Here is a 22360-nt window from a genome sequence, read left to right on the forward strand (position 1 = left end):
GGATAGACAATGACTGACCAAAACCTGAAGTACAAGGCAAAGGGCAGCATGAAAATTCACATAAACACAAATAATCTCAAAGTTCATAGGTACATTTTCCATTTATCTTGCAAATCCAAACAGTTGGAAGGTGTCAAAGAGAAGCAATGCAGGATTCTGAACTGCCATTAAAACTGGTTAAAGAGGAAATATATAGTTTCCTTGAAAAATGACTTCTAACGTTTTATATACAAACCGCAGTGCTCCTTGCCCCGTTGTTATCAGCAGTTGTTAAACATGGAGTGCTCAGCTTGGGGCGTGCAGGAACATGTGGGGAAGGAAAAGGACTGGATCCAAGAAGATGTCACCACATAATATCTGGTGGCAAATGATGCGGGGTGCAGACCTCCGTGGAGCGAGGCCCAGTTAAAGGCGTGGAAGAGTCCGTCCATGGTCATCCCATTTAGTTCAATGGCGCTTGTCCAGGGGGAGCTTCTGTAGCCATGGAGAAGCTGGTGCTCCACTGAATGCCGGTTACCAGCAAGGAAGAGGGTTCTAGCTTTGATGTCCGACCCGCTTTTCCTGAAGTTGGGTTTGGTTGTGCTACACATACGAACCTGAGAGCTTTCGCGGCAAAGGAACGCATAAGCTGAATGCAGGAATACTTGTGGGTTTTCTGGAAGCATCTGGTTGACCACTGAGCCAGCGGAGGCTCCTCTTTTGACATGAAAAATGGGATTATTAGCATGGCATATTAATTTGGGAAATGGAAGAATCCCCTTCATCATAAAAGCAGATGAAGTGGGGGCAGAGAATGCATGTCTGTGCTGAATGCCGGGCTGGCGTGCATCCGCTCTGGCACACATGGCCAGCCTATCTGTTTCGCACCGTGTGCAAGACAGAGCCAAAAACCCATCCATGGCAGAAATTTTCCCACACGCCTGTAGGGATGCTCATTCAGCACAGAGGACTTTGATGTTCGTTGCTCATGCATCACTTCTCCCCTTTGACCTGGTGTCGCTTTTTCTGGCTGACATGTTTATTAAATAGAGGCCGCGGGCTGCACAGATAAAGTGGACTTCTCCAGAATTTTCCTGGCACAAGCAGCTTGCCTGTTTGTGTCCTCCCACGTCCTGCAAACTTCAGCAAGCAGGGATTCCCCCCTGTCCCCCTTTGGTTATATCTTTCCAAACGAAGAGTTGGAAGAGTTTAGCTTGTTGCACGAGTTGGTTGTCTGCACAGGCATTCCAGACATGGAGTCATGAATGGGTCTGAGACAGTGGCCCTGGATGGTTCGCAGGCTGCCTGGCAGGGCCCGCTGCCCCCACAGACTTCTCCGAGGGGTGAAGAAGGTGCGGCAGCCCGTTCATCAAGCCATGTTCAGCCGGTCATGGCCCGTTTACATGTGTAGGTACTTGGGTGAGGCAATTGTCCAGCCACAGCCAAAAATCCCCGAGGCGTCCCTGTGTTCTCCGGGGCCAGTTGCAGCAAAGCGAGAGTCAAATAAAGCTAATGGAAGCAAGCTGCATGAATTTTGCTTTCCTGGAACGTGCATTGCTAAACAGGTCTGGTTTTAGACTGGGCTTTTCAGGCTAACCCATCACCAGCCCATCGTTGCCTTTTTAAAATAAAATCCGCTCTTTATTCACAGCAGCACCGACTTATTTATTTTTCATTCATTCGACTTATATCCTGCTTTTTTCTCATGAACCCAAAGCGGCTTACAGCAGTCTCATGCTGAAAACGTAAGGCGTACGCTGGAAAGTTACCCCCTTAGACCTTGTTGAATCCACGGATTCTGAGCAAGTGCCAAAGCCAGCGTCCCCACAACGGCGCCCAAATGGCAAGCACCTCCCACCGCAGCTGGCATAATTACGCTTCTCTCTGCCTTTGCCTCTCAGTCGATCGTTGGCGGTGAAGGATTGTCCCTGGCATTCCGGCACATTATAAGCTCTTTGTTGTGGCACTGCTCCCAGCATACCTGCGACGCACTACTGCATGAAGTCATCGTGTGCGTTGGATACTTCACGGTGAAGCACCTGGATAATCAGGTAAGGACGTCACTTCGGAGATTACTGAGCACCGGCGTTGCCAGTTACGAACGAAAGGAGGCCCTCTGGCTTTTCAGAGCAAGATAGCGTGAAGGCACTTGGCAAGGGGTGTTGGTCCTGCTGGAGAAGCCCCAGCGAGAAAGCTGCCCGTTTTTCCAAGCACTCTTGTGAAAACACGTCCCTAGAAAACCAGCAGATCAGGTCCCAAGTCAGCATGTTTAGAGTTCCATTTGTCGGCTCTTTCTCAAAAGGTGCTCATTCGTTCCAGGAAAATTGGTAGATAGATAGAATGGTGCAGCGGAGAAGCGGTGTGATATAGCAGCTGGAGCGGGACACTGGGAAGACCCGGGTTCAAGTCCCAGGGGACCATGAAGCTCACTTGGGTAACTTTAGGCCAGTCACAAACCCCTAGACTAATGTCCCTCACAGGGTTGTGGCTGTGCGGATAAGATGGAGAGGAGGAGGAGAGTCTAGGCATTACCTTTGGCTTCTTGGAAGAAAACGATATCAAAGAAATGGATGGTTATCTGGCCTTGGTTATATTTACAGTAGAGTCATTGGCATCAATGGGACTTAAGCTAGGCGCTGTTTCAATGGGTCTACTCCATGACCAGGTGTAATCCCAAGAAAGCCAGCAATTCCTTGAAGCATTTGCCCCAGGATGCAAGTCAGAGCAGATTGAGGCTTTCTGTTTTGGCTTTCGAGGCATTTAGACATTTTGTGTATTCGTTTGCTCTGCAAATCGTTTCCATGTGTTTCTCTGCTCCTTTTCAGCTGGATGCTGTTATGTAGATTGTATAGTTTGCTTGCAAACATGGAACAAGTGTATTTTCATCACTTGTTCCTGCCATGGATTCAAGTGACTTGGGCTTTTTCTGAATTCAGCCGTTGGGTTCCCCAGTGGCCTGGCTGTTTCTTCGTTATGCCGCTTTTGCAATCTTGTGGTCCAGTTTTTCACTTTTGCACAATTTCTGCTCTAATTTGCATGTACGCGTGGACCATAATGCACACTTTGCACCAGGGTATTAACCCATTAACGGTCATAATGTATGTCACAAATGCAGATTAGCACGCTTGCGCAAATGCACGATAATGCTCATGTGAATTGCCATTAGAACAACGTCTTGGTTTAAAACATACCTCATTCTGTCGGGGAATGAATGGCAGTATACATTTTGCTTGACAATCTGCAGATAGGATGGATTTCACCAAATCCATACATCCCTAGTCACTTCATGAACGGTAGAACACCGGTGGACATTTCCACAAACTTCCTGAGGAGCTGCCTTGGTGTCGCACTGGTCTTGCCTCCGCACTGAGCAATGTATCCCATTTTAGTGGGAACTCTGGCAACGCCTTCATTATTCTTAAATCCTGAGCATGTACCGAGCCAGGTGGACCCAGGGCTGAACTCATTGGCTGGCTTCACACAACACAACCCCCTGCATGGTACCACGGCTAGCAGTTGCCGTTCTTTTACCATGACCTACCCAACAGAAGAGCTGTGGTCTTGTCTTATCGTGGTTTCCATCCCCCAGACCCAGACCTTCTTGGCCTGTATCCAGTCTGCCACCGCACCTGAAATTCAATCCCAAGCTGCACAGCTTCCTGCCTGCATTGCCTTTTACTTCCTCATGTGTCCACCCGTCTGTTCCTGGACAGAGGATAGGAGAGACTGGCCAGAGAGGCTCCTGCAGTGGTTGCTCTTTCATGGGGACTCTATGATAGTTGCATACCAGCTGCCACAGAGCCGATTGCTGTGTTCCTGACAGGCAGAGGGCCGAACATGTCCCCCCCCCACCCCCGCAGGAACAAATGCTTCCAGGCTGTCACCTTTTTGGCTGCAGTCCCTCACAGTCCTCTCTCCGGCCGAGCTCAGGGCTCATCAGGGCATGAGTGAAAGTAGAGAGGCAGAACTCCTGCCGAGTTGGCTGCGTTTTTCAGACGCACTTCGAATCAGCCTTTGTGAGCGCTTTCCTCCCGAGTTCCCCCAAAGGGGCCCCTGCGGGAAGGGCCTCAGGGTCCTTTTACATTTTGCCCTCTTTCTTACCCACCATCAGGCCCATTAGCTGAACAGGTCCCCCGATACCACGATGGACCCTTCACGGAAAGCAGTATAATAAAAATGATGTCTCTGCCTTTGAGTAAGCCAATCGGGCTTACCATAGGATTACAGTTTCTAATTAAAAATGTTGCTGTTAATTAACAAACTCCTTGTGTCTCCTGACACTTGCAGTTTCCTCCTCGGCCTCCGGCCTAATTAATTACTGTAATTAGTCTCTCTTGTCAACTGTCACCTCATTTGCATTTTATATTGGCTAATTGAATGTGGTCTGATAATTAAATTAACATGAATGACAGATGAGTGGGCTTCTTCCACGTTACCTGTGCTGGGAGTTGGGAAAAAAGGAGGGAAGAAACATTTGCATATTCATTGTTGGAAGTGAATATTGTTAATTGGGCAGATCTTTGCATATTGAAGTACTTGGACCTAGGCTCTTCCGTGCCAGGGTGCTAAAATGATTGGTGTTGTTTATTTGTCCCACCGTGCCCAAAAGTATAAATCAGTTTTGTTGTTTTACCCCTTGTCATCAGTCCAACAGAGCTGTGGCTCTGAAAATGGAATTCAGGAGCAATTTTGTTCTGAATCGTGTATTTGATCAATGCTGGCATAGAATTCATGGCTTGGGAGAAAGGATTTTGAAGTGCAGTTCATCCACGTTTCAAATATTGACTGGCATAATCCTTCTTGTAATGGGGAATATTGTCCGTTGTGTTACCCAATGCCTTCCTTATCTCAGGAATAGGTATCAAATAAAATAAAGTTTTCTCATGTGGATTCTTATTTATCTGAGCTTAGGCTCAGAAAGCTTAAGTAGACTGTGAGCTTGGGTGGACTCCGGGGATGGTGGAGGACAGGAAGGCCTGGAAGAAGTCCGTGGGGTCGCGATGGGTCGGACGCGACTTTGCGACTAGCAAGAACAACAACAGGAAGAATTTTCATACAACACCTGATTTCGTATGTTTTCTGTGGTCTGATTATGCAAAATACATTCCCTTCAGTGTTTCCTTATTTGTACTGATGGTCAGGAAACAGGAGGCCAAATTTGTCGCTCAATTTTGAATGTCCTTGCTTCTTTTTGTTCTATCCTACAACTAAACAATAACATCATTACTGCTGCAGGAGCCTCGAGATTAAAATGGAAGTAAGCATTATGGAACAGCAGCTGCTGAATTCCTTGATAGCTTGAGAATCCACCTTAGCGGTTCAGTGCAGAATTGAAACGGAACATTTTCGTATCCCCTCCAAGTGTGCTGGGAATGTATAGTCAACAAAGACCTGCTCAAGCGACGTTATTTACACTGAAGACTGAAGCCAAATACCCCCTTCTTTGACAGAAGGAATCTTCCTTTGACAGAGCAAGGTTCCTTCTGCCAGAAAGAGAAAACCTTTGGACCTAAGCCAGTTTCAGTGGCTCGGGGTGTTAACCCGGTCAGCACTTTCTGCGCGGTGCTAGCTTTGGCGTTAATGGGAACAGTGACTGCAACAGCACAAACCGGACCGGCTCGATGCCCTACTTTTCGACACAAATCCCACAAAAATCTATTTGCACTGCGGAAATATCCTGTACTTCTCGAAGCTTGGGTGCTGGGAATTTTGGTTGCTCTTGTTGTTTGCATAAGCTCAAGTTTTCCTTTAGCTGAACTTCGTATCCTGCAGTGGTGGAATCCCATTCCAAAGGAAACCCTCCTAGCCTCTATTTATTATCCTTTCACTTCTCAGTGAAAATAGCACTTTGGTAGAAAGTATTTGAGAAAGACTGGGCTCTGTCCTTGTATTTTCTGCTATGATTGGGCATCCTGTTCTTCTGGCTCCTGGGCTTCACCCCTTTCTAAAGGTGTCTTTAATCTTTGGCTTATTTAACCTCCTTAGCTGCCTCAGTGTGGGGGCTTAAAGGACAGTGAGTATTTTACACTGGAGTTCTCTACATTTGGCCATGGAGCCAACTGGGTGACTTTGGACCAGTCACAGACTCTCAGCCCAACCTACCTCACAGGGTTGTTGTTGTGGGGATAAGATGGAGGAGGAGATGTAAGCTGCCTTGAGCCCTTTGTAGGAAAAAGGCAGGCTATAAATCGAAAAATAAATAAAATAAATAAATAAATTTGTACTTGGACGTCAGCCCCAATGAATTAAGGAGGACCGCCTCTCAGGCATGCATAAACAGCAGGGGATCCCAACATGTTGGATAAGTAGGCGTATTTGGAATATTGATGAAGTGTTGTGAGCGCTCTCACAAAATGGCTGCCATGGACAAGAGAGGCCTTGGCCGTTGCCAAGATACCTGCCATGGCAGGCAGCTCCAGTCACCAAACACTGGTTTTGTTTTCGGCAATTTCAAAGCACAGGCAGTGAGTGGCTGAGACCGAAGGAAACGTAACTTACCCCAGAACTAAAGTAGGAAACAGAAGCACAGTCCCCTCCTTCCTGAACTCACTCGTTTGTTTCTTTGTTTATAACTTTTACATCCTGCCCTTCACAGTGTCTCAGGGCGGTAATACAATTAAATAAATGAATAAGATAGAGCATCCAGAAATAATATGTAAAATCAATCTTAAAACACTGCCAGCATTTAAAAATGGGAAAATAAAAAGGTTTTGGACTGGTAGTGAAATGAAAACGGCATCAGTGCCAGGCAAACCTCTCTGGGGAGCCTGTTCCACAGCCGGGGTGCCACCGCTGAGAAGGCCCTTCTCCAGGTAGCCACTCTTCTGATCTCTTTCAAAAGGCTCCTGAAGAAGGACCTCTTGGAGGCCAGGCAGGTGTATATGGAAGGAGGTGCTCCTTCAGATATTCAGTGAATGCAGAGAGCATAGGCATAACCAGGGCCTTCACTCTCGCTTCAAAGAGGGATGGGGAATTGCCATGGGTAGGAAAGGCCAAATCTGTTTCCTTTGCAGATGCTCCGGGCCACCGAAAATCTTGCGTGCTTCTGTATAGCATAGGCCTGGCAAATAGATCCCGGGATTCACAGCAGGAACAAGCGGTGTGGCCACGCAGGATAATCACAGATACGTTCATGCCAGGAAACAATTCACCCTGACCGTGTCTGCAGTCCCCCTGCATTTTCCCATGGCACTCACACAAGAACTTCGAAAATACCTTCAGTGGGTGTAAGCATTTGCCCACATTTGTGACCGGAGAGCCCGGAGGGGTTATTCTGTCTCTCTTCCCCATCCCTCCCCGCCCGCAGTTTCCAAAGCTTTTTCTCCAAGCTGGTTGTATATTTCCTTACATCTGTTACTTATATATTCTTCTTCTTAAAACTAGTCTATCCGTTTTAAACGCAGGGTTGTTTATCCTTTTAATTTTATTAAGATGGCTATCTAAGCAACATTGAAAAGGTGTCACAGTTTTCTTTGTTTTACAGGCCTAGATGGGAGACGGTTTGCAGCGGGTGAGATTTAAGACGGCCTCCTGTGCATGGGACTGCAAACCCGGGCCGTAAGCCAAGCAGGCCCATGTGCCACGAGAAGCGGCCCTTTTTTGCTTGGTAGACTTTTAACGCGGTTATGCTTTTGCACAACTGTTAAAAACACAGGAGGAGTGAACAAATCAGCACGACTCAGGGCACAAGTAGATGTGACACGGGGGAGCTGTGATTGGGATCCCCCGGTGTTCGGAGCAGAACAGGCTCGGAAAGTGGCGGTCTTGGATCGGGACTGCAGTGCCAAGGAGGTGGTCGGAAGGGCCCCTGCCTCACTTGCCAGTGGCCCCAATCCGTCTCTCCAGAGCCTCTTGCCTGGAGCTCTGGACAGCCAATGCTGCCTCCGTGCTGCATGGCCCAAGGGAAGGCAGTTTCCAAGGGGGATTTAACCCTTCCCTTGGTGCCATGTTCCTTGATAAAATCACGCATGCATCCTGAGTGGCGATTTAACCCACCGGGGGAAACGTACGAGCATATCTCTCTCCCCCAAATTTCCCCTTGTGGGGCAAATAGCATCGGGAGGTTCATCCCCGAGCATTAAGGGTTCTGTCCAATTCGTGAATGAAGGAGTCGCACTGCTGCTATTCGACTATTATTTTTAGTGGGAGAGCCATGCAATTACAGAATTCGAAGGGACCCTGCAGGACAGGTAAGCCGAGCCCCCTGCTTAGGGCAGGCTCTCGTCTAATTTGGGCTTAGGCCATCCTGGAAAGAGCACTTAAGATGGTGGCTCTGAGCTTGTGTGGAGCCCTCAGGTTTGCATATAAGAAGAAGGATAGCAAAGCGTGTGCGCTCTAATGCAGACTGCACTGTTCCAGTTGTTAATTCTTTTTTGGATATCACTAGATTTGTTTGGGGAGGTGAAGGTCAAGGATAAAGTTGATTTTTCATTGTACGCTTTTGCAGTGGCGTTCTGACATTGCATCGAAATGACTGTGGCAATAATAATGGGGGGGAGCATTTTAAATGTTACAAGAAGGCTAAGAACTCCACTTCCTCTGCCAAAACTTAAAGTTGTTTCTGAGGTACAGCTAGAGAACTTTAAGGTAAAGAGCTGGACTTGGGAGATGACATGCCCTTTTGATTAAAAGCTTACAGTCTGGGATTTGTTTATAGAGTAGCAAAGAAATAATGCAGATCTGGCTTACAGAGAGAGAGAGAGAAGGAGGCATGGTACACGCCGAGCTATTCAAGGAGTTATTTCTTTTATATACTTATAAATAGCTTCACATAATCTCCAGTGTTTTAATTGTTAGGAGAAATTGTACTATTAGAAACCATATACCATTGAAGTGCAATTCCTGTTGCTTTGAAACTAATATGCTCCTTTATATAGTCAGTATATGGAACGGAAATAGCCTGAGCCCGCGCTCGCCATGTTGGAAGTTCAGCAACCAAAGCGTTCCTTAATGGCCATGTTCCGATTTGTATAGCAAGTTTTAAGAGTGGCAGGTGGGGCCTTTTAGACCCATTAGCTTTTTAGCCCGCGTGTCCCCCAGAGACCCCCAGCTGGAGGGGAAAGGGCGCAGTAGAAGGGGTGGGCAGCAGTGTGTCGGTGCGACATTTAATCCAGTCCCCTGAAGAATCCTCGGCATATGTCACAGAGAATACCTGTGGAGAGTCTGGCAGGAGTGCCTTGTCCCATCGGCGTGAAGCAGAAACATACGCTTAAATTCACAGTGTAGAAATACTGCGTGTTCCCAGAGAGGGCTTTGATTGTTCGATTTAAGAATGAGGGAAAAATATAGCAGACGAAACAACCCGCATTCGCTGTGCGGGATCCCCTTTTAAAGTGGTCTGTCATTCCAATCCTTCGACGAAGGACTCTCTCCTTCAGAGGTTAGGTTGATGGCTGCTGGAAAGAGGTCGTTTTTTGTGATGGTCCCGGAATTGTGGCATTTCCTCCTTGGGCAAATTTGCCTGTCAGAATTACTCATATTTTCTAAAGTCCACTCTGTTCAGGCAGTCCTTCCACTGCCGTTAGTGTTCTCCCCTCTATTTTGATTTTTTTTTTCTGGATGGTTCAGATGGTTGTGTTTATATACACGGAATGTGTGTCTCTTTTACATTGCTGTGGTGTGTGGGTGTTGAATTTTGTCAACTGTCGTAAGCACTGGATTAAGAGAAAGCCTGGTTGAAAATGTCCTAAATAAAGAACTGCAACAGGTAACATCAATGGAAATATTTTAGTAGTATGATCTATTCTAAAATAAGGCAATTTCCAATTCTCAAAATCCATTTTGTGAGTTAATCATGTTCTCCTTTTGAACTTTGCCAAACATGTAGGGCGAGTTTTTAAAAATCTGCAATATCTTCAGCCTTCTTCAATTAGAGGGTCTTCATGGCATTTCTCTTTCGCTAGTTGCCTCAATCTGAGTGGTAATGCTCAAATATATTATTTGATATAATGTAATATACTCAAATATATTATGTTCCCCTTCAAAATATTTCTGCCATATCTCATACATATCTGAATAAACATGTAAGGGCATCTAATGGAAGTGTGTAGGGCAGAATCTCTCTTATAATAATTTCTTCCCCATGAATGCAAGCATATATTTTGGCTACCTCCTCTGAGACTTCAAGATAGAAAGGATAAACATTCAAAGACAGGGCTCCAAAGTTGCCAGACTAAGGACAGTAAATTATGTTTAATTTTAAGTCTCATTTGATTTGCAAAAGACTGACAGAAGCAGAGGAAGAAGGAGAACGCATCAACCTATCTACCTGCCTTTCTGTACTGTCTTGGAAGACCGTCACAACGAGTAACCGCTATTTAAAATGTCTTGTTACCACTGTTCCTTGTGCATTAAAAGCACATGTGAGGGGGTCGCAAGACTATGTGGACTAGTGCCTTGGATGCACATTAAATGACTGGAAAGTGTTGGGGAAACCCTGGGCAAACCAGTTTTAAAAAAAAAAACCTTACCTGGAGATCTACAGGTCTGCTTCCCGTTCTCACAGCCCCTTCAGCTGGGGAGGAGGCTGGCAGGTGAATTATCTGCTGGAGACAGGGACTCTCCAAAGCCCATGTTCCCCTTCACAGGTGTATTTGGGCTGGTCTGAACCCTCTTGAGAAGTACGAGATCAGAGAGGGGAGGGTGTCACAGCATGGTTTGTGTTAGGAAAAATAGATGAGTTGCGTGCATTTGACGCACCGAGGCCGTTCCTAACCTCTCCACACTCCTGGTTTCACACCAGGAGCCCTGCAGTATAACATGAGGACTGGCAGCATCCACCATAAATTAAAACTGTAAATGAAAGTCATTTAGAGAAGGCCTTTCTGTGCCATAAATTAATGAGCAGGAAGCAAAGGGTTTCGGATCCAGTGCCACTTCCCGACCCCACGCGGTCGCTGGAGTCAAATGAGGAAACTCCTTGGTGTCTCCTTGTTTGTCAAAAGGGCTTTCTTCAAAGAAGGGGGTGATGTGAGATGAAGCTGTTTTAGCAGCAATGTTGAATTGAACGGGCATCAGCTATTAAATTTAATCCCCATGTGAGAAATGCCCAAGATACAATGATCGTTGGCCCTGGACTGCGGACCTTAGGTTTTAATATTGTCACAGTATTCTAACCTTAACTGTGAGATGGCGTAGAAGATAAAAGAATCTCGGTGGCTCATGGCTTGTCTTTGGAAAATGCTGTGAAGAAGCCACGGAGTTTGGGAATGTAGTGGAGTTTGGGACATATAGAATGAGAAATTGTAAATATTGGAAACTTGCTTTTTCGTGTTCTTCAAGTCAGTCGCTCCGACCTTCCTCCAGAATTGTACCAGAAACAGTTTTTAACGTTCATCCACCAGTAAATTTTTTAACCCAGCAAATTTATATAGGAATAATGAAAGCACCACAGTAAAAGCTATGACTTAGAAAAAAAGAAATGGGTAACTTGGATCAAAATAGCTTCATGGTAATACTTTTAGTACTTCAGTGAGAACGCTGCCTTTAAGTTTGGGTGGGGGTCTTACTCAAGTTTTTAAAAAAAATGGTGTTTTGAATGCACGGTACACACTAACATATTTGGTTGTCTTTAAAATTCCATTTGGATTTAGGAGAATTAAGGGTTCCTATCTCTATTCACTAAAGGGTTTTCAATTTCATTTTGGCTATTGAACTAAAAAATGTAAACTATTACTTTGTTGATCTTGTTCTTGACCTGAACTGCATTATGAACTGAAAATGTGTTCTTAGTGAATTGTTAAAAGTTCTTTGAAAACTTGTAAATCCCCTGTAATTTATGTGCATGTGGCCTCCACGGCTACTTTTTAGTCCTTCTGGTTTTAATTTGAGTGCAGTCTTGTCCGGCTGTGTGTATCTCTAAAATACTGGTTTTTTCGAAGAGCAATTTCAACGATAAGATTTCGCAGATACAAGAGCATCTTCAAATACTGAAAAGCCAATTTTGGGTCGCAGGGCTGCTGCTGATGTGCCCTTTGGGTGGATCTGATGCTGCCCACTTCTGAATTCTTCACCAAGACTTTGTGGTGCAGGCAATTCGAGAGGTACCCTGGAAGACACCCTTAACGGCACAGTCCCTGGTTTCAGATGTACGGCTATAAATCCTGCCAGCATGACAGCAGTTCCATTTATCTAAACAATTCCCCTTTTAAAGTCAACGGCACTGATAGTCATCCTGATAAAAGAGCAAATGGGAGGGTCTTCCTTTTCCACTGCTTGCAGCGTTCAACCCCCTTTTCAGTTCTCTGCTGCTCACTGGCTTTAGAGTTGCATGGACATCTGCTTGCTGTGTAATCCCTTTTCCCAGCCACTTTTCCCCGAATCGCAGCTCCTGCTCTTCAACATCTTTTAGCCTCCGTAGGTATTTGTCGCCTCACTGCAGTGTTCTTTTTTACTTGCTTATGGTACCTGGGGACAAGATACCTGAGGTCATCATTGTTTGTTTGACGCTGCCATGCATTATCTAAGATTCAGTTACCCTGCACTGCTGCGCCCGAAAAGTTGCAAGGACGAAATACCAAGCCAAAAGTTTGGAGAAATCAAATCTGCAGCCCGGTCTTTCAGTTGACGTTATTCTATAGCCCTCCGGTCTTCTTCTACTGTACCTTTCTCTGCCCAGGTGATCTGGGCAGTCCGTCACTGTGCTTCTAATGTGGTGTTGTCTGCATTTTTCAGGTGATTGTCCAGTCTGGGCGCCACCCCACTGTCTTGCAGAAGCTCTGCCAACTTCCTTTCCAGTATTTCAGCGACCCTCGCCTGGTCAAAGTGCTCTTTCCAACCCTCATAGCTGCTTGTTACAATAACCCACAGAACAAGATCATTCTGGAGCAGGAGATGAGTTGTGTGCTGCTCGCCACGTTCATTCAGGTACTTAGACTGACGGGTTCTCCTACAGTTACATAACGTCTGTCGTATCCCCATGCTTAACCATTTCTGTCCCTGTGTAATATAAATGCATCGGCTTCAACTCCAACACCAGTTTCGTCTGTCATGAATAAGATACGTATATGCACCTAACAGTTTTTCCCTGTAAATTTCTGCAGAATCTTTTGGTGGACACTCCCTATTTCATTCTGCTGGTACTTAAAATACACAGGACATTCTTGTGGAATCTTAAACAACTTATACTTAATAACATAGGGAGAGTCTCACGTTCAGGAGCCGATTTGACAAACAAGTAACATAACATAACTCAGGCAAAAAGATAAATGATGCAAGGTATTTTTTAGAGGCGGCAGTATTTTTAATGAACCGAGGGTATCTTTATTGACCCTATGTACCCAAGTATGTTAAATATTCAGACCCTGAAATCTCTAGGTTACATAAGCAGTCATTGCTACTTGGGCAAGTAAGGATTTGCAATATCTTTTTACATGCCATGATTCTACTTTGCAATCAGGTTGCATAGCATAAAATGTACTTATATATTGGCTTACACATGTATGCATGCTCTCTATACATATTTGTGTGTGTGTGTAAAAATCTCGGTGTGGAGTAACGGTGACCATGCTTTAAAATCTGGTGGAATTAATTACTCTGAAGGTTTTTAAGAAATCATAAATGATAGTATTTCCATGCAGTTGACTAAGCACTGATTATGTCTCACTTCCTAAAGCTTTCCGTGGTGTGTATAATGCAGCAGAACCTGATGAATCTTGCCCAGATAACTACAGTCAAATGAGGAAAATTTAAGTATTTCCTTATTCTCATCTTTTTGTTTTAAGCAACCCAACTGTGGGCTATCAAAAGGGCACTAGATGCCCACCTTTTCGGCACCTTGACGTCTTTTTTATTGCTCTAGATATTTAGGTTTTATTTTTAAACTATTTGCAATACAGTTATTGATTTATTTCTTTCTACGACTATTTTTCCTGAGTATCGTAACAACTGCATTGTATAATAACTGCAACAAATTAAAAAAGCAAATTAAAATCAGAACAGGCAATGGAAAGAGAGGCTGAAGAAGGAAAGCCGTGGAGCCAGGTTAAATAATGCAGAGAAGTGAATGGGAGAAACTACTCGTTCACATTGTAATCTTGGCGGGATCCGTGCAACAGGAATTGCTCGGGAAGAAGCTCTGAGTGTTTTCCGTGCAGCTTTTACTAGCAGAAGTTAGAAGCAGATGCCGCAAGATCCTAAAAAGCACAATTAGCGAACAAGGAGCGCTGGCCCTTAATCAAGTTGCTGCTATCATTGAGAAAACAATTGACATACAACTATTTGACTGGGAAAGACAAGCACTAGCCGAATGCAGCTTAATTTTACTGAGCATTAACGTAGGTTTGGATTTCTGGTTCACATGAGCATATCCCGCACAGCAGCCTGGAGGCATGTTTCTTTCCCTCAGGCTTTGGGGAAATTGTTTAGCCATCACAAATAAAAATCTAATATAATAATATTAAACAAACAAACAAACAGGCTGTATAAAAGGCAAGGATTCTCTCCTCCACCCCCATCCAGATATTGCAAAATGAAAAACAGATTTGCATGTGTTCTTAAATTTCAGCTTGCTATCATGGGGAGACCTAATCTGTGGGCCTTCCCGAGGCAAATATCCTATTCGGTTCTGCATGGAGAGCCCTCCCTCTATGGGGGAATGTGCAGTGCCTGACCCCAGGATTGGAAAATAAATGTTTACCATATGGGAAAATTGTGCCGGGACAGAAATGAGCCGGCTTCCATGCATCGGGGACGCACAAACGTGCCCTAAAATGCTGAAAATGGGGTGGGGGGGGGAACCATCTTATTGCTTTAAAAACAAAAAGACAGAATGGAGTTTGGCTTTACCCACATACTGTGAAAGCTGTTAGGAATGCTTTTTTCCTGCCACAGTCCCGTTTCTGTTTGTTTTGTTTCTTATTTAGCCTGTCATTGTTTCTAAAACAAATTGTATTCCAAGGAGAACAATGTATGACTTTAGCAAAATTTTGGAAGCCAAGTTTGAATCTGCTTCCTCGTAGTAACACTCCTCTTGATACATATTGCTGTGTTAGAAAATCTCCCCAGAATGACGGCTTCTCGGCCAAATCCATGAGAGGCACGGTTGATTTTGTGGATGAGCAGGTAAGCTCCATTCCTTACCTCAAGAAACGGGGGAGAAAAAGCAGCAAGTCATTCATACCATCCTCGTTCAAGCACGTGTTCTTGATGTAAGAAGATCCCTGCATGGGACTCGTGCCGTGGGGATTTCTTTCAATGAGAAGCAGTTTGTAAATACTGCTGAAAAGAATATATTTCAAGTGCTTATGACCTTTTCGGGGCACAACTTCAACCTGAAATTCCACCTGTCCAGGAAATAGGTGCCTTTTTAATTCTTGGCTGTAAGAAATGTTCTTCATGTTCATCATGTTTGGTATTAATTTATTGCTTTGTTCTAAGAAAGTCAGAAGCAGAACCTTCAGCCTGGTTCAGCTCAGGGCCAAGACCCCAGGCGGTACTTCAGGTGTGCTTAAGGGATGTCTCTTTTTAACTCCCCCACCGGGCATCCATCTCTCTCCCTCCCTCTCTCTCCCTCTCTCCCCCCCCTCTCTCTCTCACACACACACACGCATACACACTCCTAGCTCAGCCAGTGCCCTATCACAAACACATTTTGAAACTTTTCTGCCTTTCAAAAGTAGTTCGCAGCAGATGTGGCTGTACAAGAAATGGCAAAGTTCCTTTGGGTTTGCGTACCAGTTCCTCCCATCTCACTCCGTGCATAACGATCAATGCAAGATTACCGAGTGCATTAATGTCCAGTAGCATTCCATATTCAGTTACGTTTGGTATCTTAAGTTAGCCCTATCTGTCTGTTCAGAATATCAATGCCCAGTTTTACGGCACAGGGCAAAATTCCGTGCTTGTGGCGTCGGTCTATACTGTAGCTAAATAAAAGCGTGTGTTCATTTCTTGGAAGGGCGGGAGAAAATGCCTTTTCATAAAATATTCCCAAAGCGGAAAAAAGTCTAATCAATAAGATTACAATAATGGAATCAATCAAATGATAAAAGCAGATGATCGTTTTCATCCATAAAGGCCCCCACTAATTACATATCTGATTGGCACATTCAGCAGTAGAAAGATTATCAGATGAAAAGGGATTATCAGGCAAAAAAATGCTTCCTTCGACACACCAAGTTCCTGGATCTTGCAGATTTCTTGAAAAGATAGAGCCCACACCATAGTGAGTCAACTCATTTGCCTGTCTAGGACAGTGTTGCCCACACTGACTGGCAACAACTGAGCAATGTCTGCGGCGGAGGTTTTCCCTGGTCCCTGCGTTCCTTTTCAGTGGAGATGCCAAGAACTGGCTCTGAGACCTTGTGCATGGAAACCAAATTATTACCTTTGAGCTCTTAACTGCCTTTGGAGAGAAGGTTTCACAGTATCAGAACCATTAAAGATACTGTAAAAGAAAAGACCTTTTCTTATAACAAATTGTGTCACACTTTGTGAGTGTTTATGTTTATATGAACAGTATTTGAATGAAATCTCTGCATTCTTTGATCGGAAAAAAGAAACTGGTCCAACAGAATTATTTTGTGCTGTGAATCCAATAACTGTTAATGCTTATTAGGTCAGACATTTCAAAGTCCTAATGTTGTAGAAAAGAACCATGTTTGCTCTTTCCAAACATGTCATAAACATAAAACCAGCAATTTCGTAACCTGTGATCGGTGATAAGGTCGCGTTGCGTTGTGTTGCTTGGATGTCTTGTTGTAGGAATTGATTTGTGATTCAGGTCCAGTTTGCTGCAGGCGAGCTAGAAATCATTTGGATCATGGGCTTTTTTGGGGGGGGCGATGTGGGCAGAGGATAATAGTATGGAGTGTTTGGGTTTTGTTTCATTTTGCTTTTTTCAATCTTCTGTCTGCAAATCTGAACATCCCAGGATTTTGTTTCTGCAGGATTTCACACAAAGTTCAGCCCAGACCGAGAACCAGCCGTGCCCACACAGGGGTAAGTGTACTATTTCAGCAGAGCAGTTTAGCAGTTAGACGGCAACCGGTACGCCGCAGCTTTGCTTTTAGGAAGTGAGCGGACTGACGTTCCATCGCGTCTTGCGCCCTGCGGATAGTATCACCGTGGGACGTCGTCTTGTGAGATAAAGCCCCAAAGACCTTAGATGAGCTTGTCACACAGAGATTTTCAGTAAAACAAGCGAACGAGCAATCAAAGCGCTGCATAGCCAGCAAGTCACTGGGCAGTCTTCTCTTTTAAAACATTGCTGATCCAGAGGAAACAGCTGGCCTGCGAGAAAAGCAGCAGCTTTACTGTGTCTGCACATTTTTAGTTCTAGATACAATTTTTATATTGTTATAAATGGCTTAATTTATACATTTTATTGCAAGCTGCCTCGTAGGAAATTTCTCTCTCTCTAAAAGACGGGAGACAAATGCATTGAATTGAATAAATTATCTTATGTTTCCTGCAAGACTTAAAAGATGGGTTGTGTCATGAATGTTTTTGGACTGGATCCCACATCATCCAAGTATCTGATGAAAGTCTGTCCATGTACATTTGTACATTTGTACACCCGCCAAGGGATGACAATGCTTTGTGTATCCAATGTGTGAAAAAGCTTACACTGTAACGAAGCCTTTCAATTAGCACGAAGCTCTCTGCTGTTTTGACTGCGAAACGACAACACAACTGTTTTTCTAAAAGTTGACCTGCCGGAGACCTGGTCACAGAAGAAAGTTGTCCGAACCGCTCCTGACTTCTAGGAAGGCCGGCAGCCACTGTTGGCTTCAACAATTTGCAAGCTGAGCCGCCGCATGTTTTTCTCACAGAAATCCATTTTAAAAATGCCAGGCAGGGGTGATAGTGTGGCGAAAACATTCCTAGGATTGCCCTCGAAATGTATAGAGGCTTTTGCTAGCCCATTTTTCATTTGACGACAGAACTCTTAAAACTATCCTTTCCTTTCCATTCAGCAGAAAAGACCTTCAGCTCCCAAGATTACCTGGACCTCTCTCACAGGTTCCCTCGTCAGAGCTGGGAAGAGGCGTGGCAATTCTTCTTGAAGAAAGAGAAAAAATAGGGTTTTTTTCGTAGTCCTTTTTGAAGCATTCAGCCATTTCTGATGGTTTAGCAAGTCCCTGCACTCTTTAAGAAGACGTTTGAAAGACTTTTTGTACTAAAAATGCACATACTGTAGATAAATATATACAGATATATTTACAAATATTATTTGCACTATTGCAATCAGAAGAAATGTACATACTTAAAAAACCTGTTTTTTGTTGTTCTGAAAATAAGTTCGTTTGTTTTCCATTAATATATGCTACTTCTGTCTTCCCAACCTTGCCCACTTCCAATGCCCTGGACTCCAACCCCCATCACCCTAGCTCATGTACACACTGGCTGGGGATCATGGGGGTTGTAGTCCAGGGCTTCCAGGGGGCGTCAGACTGGGAAAAGCTACGCTGCACCATGGTTTCTTGTACTTTATACCCTGTGGTGTAGCTCTTGCGCCGTGACGCTGCTGACAGCAGCCAGAGCTGTGGAGGAAGCCCACTTCTGCAAGAGCCATTGAAATGAATGGGCAGCCTCTGGAGAACTGTAGATTCATTTCACCGGGGTTCCTTCAGGAGGACCTCCTACCACAGTACCCCTGGTGTCGCAGCCTATAAAACTTGTGATAAAATAATTTATTCTGTTCTGTTGTCCGTGTTGTGTAAGTTTTTACACAAAAGCTCCTGTATCCAGTGAGTTCTAAATGGGGAAACTCAGTCCAAACCTTAGACCTGCCACTGTCCAAACAATTGGACTACAAGCTGTCCCATCATTCCCAGCCCATGTGGCTGTGGAAGCTGGGGTTTGTAGTCCAACACCTCTGGTGGACACCAGGTTGCAGGAGGCTCTGCTAGAGCTTCGAAGCCTTCTTGGGCTTTGAGTTCCGTTCAAATTTTGCAGTATGTTACAGAAGGTGATGTACATTTTTATAACAGCCATTCTCAATAGTCTTGTAAGTGTTGAGAATTTTCACCAGATTTATTAAAAACTGTATTGCAATTGGCAAGGGTGTCGTAATTTTTACTGTTCCGACTGGTTATATTATTTGCCACCGCATGGGAGCTCAGAGTTAGAAATCATCAGTTGCTTGTGCCTGGGAAACGTCTCCTGTTTGTCCTGCTCGGCCTCTACTAGAACCCGGAAGACCCAGCTTGGAATCTACACTCAGCCTCGAAGCTCACCAGATGACCTTGAACGAGTCGCCTTTTTGAGCCTCGCCTCTCTCACAAGGTTGCTGGGAGGATAAATTAGAGAAGAGGTAGAACTGTGTTTGCCACTTGGAAGAAGAGAGAAATAAAATTGGGGCAAATGTCTAAACAAATACAGCATCTCGGGCAGGAAATCGCAAATTCTAAAGTGGCTCTTCCCACTCCTAATCCTCAACATGTTATTGTTTTTATATTGCATTAAATTTCTAGATTATCCTTCGGTCAATTTTGGTAGGGATTTAAAAATCTTATTCAGTGCAACTCACCATCACTTCCTTCCGTTACGTAGCAGGGAATATGATAGATACGTCCGAGAATTTGCAAAGTAGGCACTGTTGCTGCATTTATTCCTGGGCTTGACCAACAAGCTCTCAAAAGAAATGTCAGTTCCAAAAGATGCTTGCCAAGAAGCTCTCAATGGAGGTACAAGTGTGGGCAAGAATCTGGAAGGGGATCCAGAACACACCCTTCTTCCAAGTACCGTAAAAAGCAGCCTCCAATATTACCTGAATTTGACTTCTAAACTGTTCATTTCTTCTGTGGTATTTATGCTCACCAACAAGAAGTGTATTCGTCTTGATGCCAGGAGATCATTTCATAAGCCGTGGAAAAGTCCATGGTGGTTCTCAGACAGTGGAGGCATTTCAAGGAAGACCTTCCAAGATTAACTCAGGTTGATGAGAGCATTTGCCCCGCACACACCTTTTTAAAAATACGCGTTGACATTTCTCCATGTCCGTGAGGGAAGAAAAGGACTCTCCGCATACATAAGCTGCCCTCTAAAGTTGAAAGAGCTGAGATGAGCTTGATGGGTTGCCAAGTTCGAGCACTTTTCGCCACTATCCTGAAAGTTTTCTTCATCAGAGACACACACACACACACACACGCCAAGCAAAGCCGCTTCTGCTTCAGTGAGGAAGATGCAACAGCATCCCGAGGCTACGGGTTCGTCCCTGTAATGGCCAGGACATTCTTGCTAAAGAGAACAGTATAGACCTCGCACACCTCGGCATCCAGCCACCTCTGTTTCACGTGCATTCTCCATTTTGCCTTTGACGGCATCCCAGGAGGCCTGGTTCTGCATCTCTGAATCTTACCTTGTGCTCGCAAGCCACAAGGGGACCAGAGCAACCAATTGGAGGATGAGCATCCAGTACTTGGAGATGCTTTAATGCCGTACAGGGATGGCCCAGAAGAGAAACTGACACCAACTTCAGTGAGTATGACCGAGCAGCAGTAGGACCATTCCCGTGAGGCCTCCATCATACACAAAAGCACTCCTTAATCCTGTACCAGAGAATCGGTGGTCATTAATCACACCAAACTGCTCTCTTTATATCTGGGCTGGTTTGGAAAGAGGCAGAACGGTGCCAAGACGTTCTTCCATCATTCAGTTTTGGGAAACCGTGAACAGTTGCTAGTGATGGGATTTCCTGTTAAATGATGGCCCAATAGACTGTATAAATACTTCAGATCAAGGCAGAGTTTTGCCAAAAAGCCATAAATAATTAAGACAGCTGTGATTAACCTCCCAAGAAACCAGACCAGGACTGCAATTAAATGTTTAATTGAAAGAGCCTCATGAATGGAGTTCCCTTTCTCTGGCCTGATAGAAATAGGAGCGAAGACAAGCGAGGGGAAAACCTTGGACCGCTGTGACTGGCGCTTTAATTAGAGATGAATTGTTTGCAGAAAGGAAGCGCTGTCCCTGCCATGTGCATCGCTTTGTGGGCACAAAGATGCTACGGGGAGTTGATCACCTGGGAAGGCTCAAATGTTAGACGTTTTTGGCTGCAGGAAATCCAAGACAGGGTTTGGCTGCCGGTCAAGGTTGTAGCCCACCTTTTAAATGAAGCATATTTCCAGCAGAAGTAACAGGGTGTGTGTATCTAATACATTTGGGTGCCACCTCTCTGAAACTGTGCAAGCATCTCGGAGGGAAAGCACATATAACTAAGCAAAGAGCAGCGTCTTAAAAACACACAGGTGCCCATGCGCTAAAGCAATAGAACAGCGCTTGAAAAAATGGCCCAATGAAAATAAGGATCGTTTCCAAACAGCTGCGGGAGAGTGCCCAGCTCAGGCTGTCTGGGGTGTGTTAGAATGTAATACTCAGCATCCCTGAGCGTTGCCCAAACTGGATGGAGTGATGGGAACCAGGTTGCCCACGGCCAGCCTTGGAGACTACGAACCATTTCCACCTGGTCCAGGAGGTGCGATGTGCCAGGTGTCCAGGCCTTGAAGGCTGCTCTGCTTGTCTGTGCTGCCAGCCCTCGCCAAATGGAAGTTGCTGCAGCAGCAGGCAGGGAAGTCCGATCTTCTGCACGGCTCCGTATCAAAAAGACAACCAGGCCCTTCAAGTAGAAAAGGAGCTCTTCACCGACCAGGTTGGGACAGTCCTCGGGAAATGCTGCAAGCCCGAGGAGCAAATGGACCGGCTTTATTTCCCAGGAAGCGAGTGACAACCCAGGCCAAGCGGTTCTTCCCCGGAGGTGAGCACCACTGCATTCGGTTCGGTTCACTCCTAAATGTGTTTAGGCTTGGAGGGACTTAATGGGTTTGCCTTCAAGACACCTGGCTCAACCTACTGTCCTCCAGGTGTGTTGGACTACAAGTCCCAGCATCCCCCAGCTAGCCGGGGGTTGCAGCCCAACAAATCCAGAGGATCCCGGAGTGGGTGAGGTTTCTCTTAAGTATGTTTATTCTGAAGTGCATCCCATTGACATCAATGGGACGCCACCCCCCCCCCCAATTTGTGTTTAGAGGTGTGCCTCGGAATAAAGCCGGGCGATCTGGAAGCCCTCCCAGCAAGGCCCATCGAGTTCAATGGAGGCGGGGCCGGGGCCACCATCCGCCTGCGGGGGCCACTGGGGTGGCGTGAGCGTTGACCAGCCGTTGGACATCTTGTGGCCCTCCAGATGTTCCGGCTGGTAAGCCCCGTCAGCCCTAGCCAGCCTAACTGATTGCTGGGGGCGATGGGAGCTGAAGGCCCAGGCTTCCAGTGGGCCGTGTGTGGCCCAGCCCAGTTGGGGGGCAGCGCTGGGGAGCCCAGGCTTGGGATCTGCCCCAGCCCTTGAGGAAGGCTCAGCGGCCAGCGCCTGCCGGCCGCCCGAGCCTTGCACGGCCCTGCGCCCCCGGCCAGCAGCGGCACCCTAAAAACACGGCGGGGGGGGGGG

The 22360-nt window shown here is 45.6% G+C and overlaps 1 protein-coding gene across 3 annotated transcripts in view; it reads left to right on the forward strand.

Moving 5' to 3' along the window:
- SCAPER (S-phase cyclin A associated protein in the ER) overlaps nt 1-18982 on the forward strand; it is a 143212-nt gene extending 124230 nt beyond the window's left edge. For 2 of the 3 annotated variants that reach the window (XM_044450475.1, XM_044450477.1), the window contains 4 exons: nt 1881-2030; nt 12652-12843; nt 16866-16917; nt 17895-18982. In XM_044450475.1, coding sequence (XP_044306410.1) covers nt 1881-2030; nt 12652-12843; nt 16866-16917; nt 17895-18001 — 501 coding nt within the window. In that variant the 3' untranslated portion in view covers nt 18002-18982. The remainder of the gene's footprint in view (nt 1-1880; nt 2031-12651; nt 12844-16865; nt 16918-17894) is intronic. The other variant, XM_044450476.1, reaches the window with a different exon arrangement.
- The last annotated feature ends 3378 nt before the right edge of the window (nt 18983-22360 follow it).

Source organism: Varanus komodoensis, unplaced genomic scaffold (assembly GCF_004798865.1).
Source record: "Varanus komodoensis strain SLA01 unplaced genomic scaffold, ASM479886v1 scaffold67, whole genome shotgun sequence".
Taxonomy (NCBI): domain Eukaryota; kingdom Metazoa; phylum Chordata; class Lepidosauria; order Squamata; family Varanidae; genus Varanus; species Varanus komodoensis.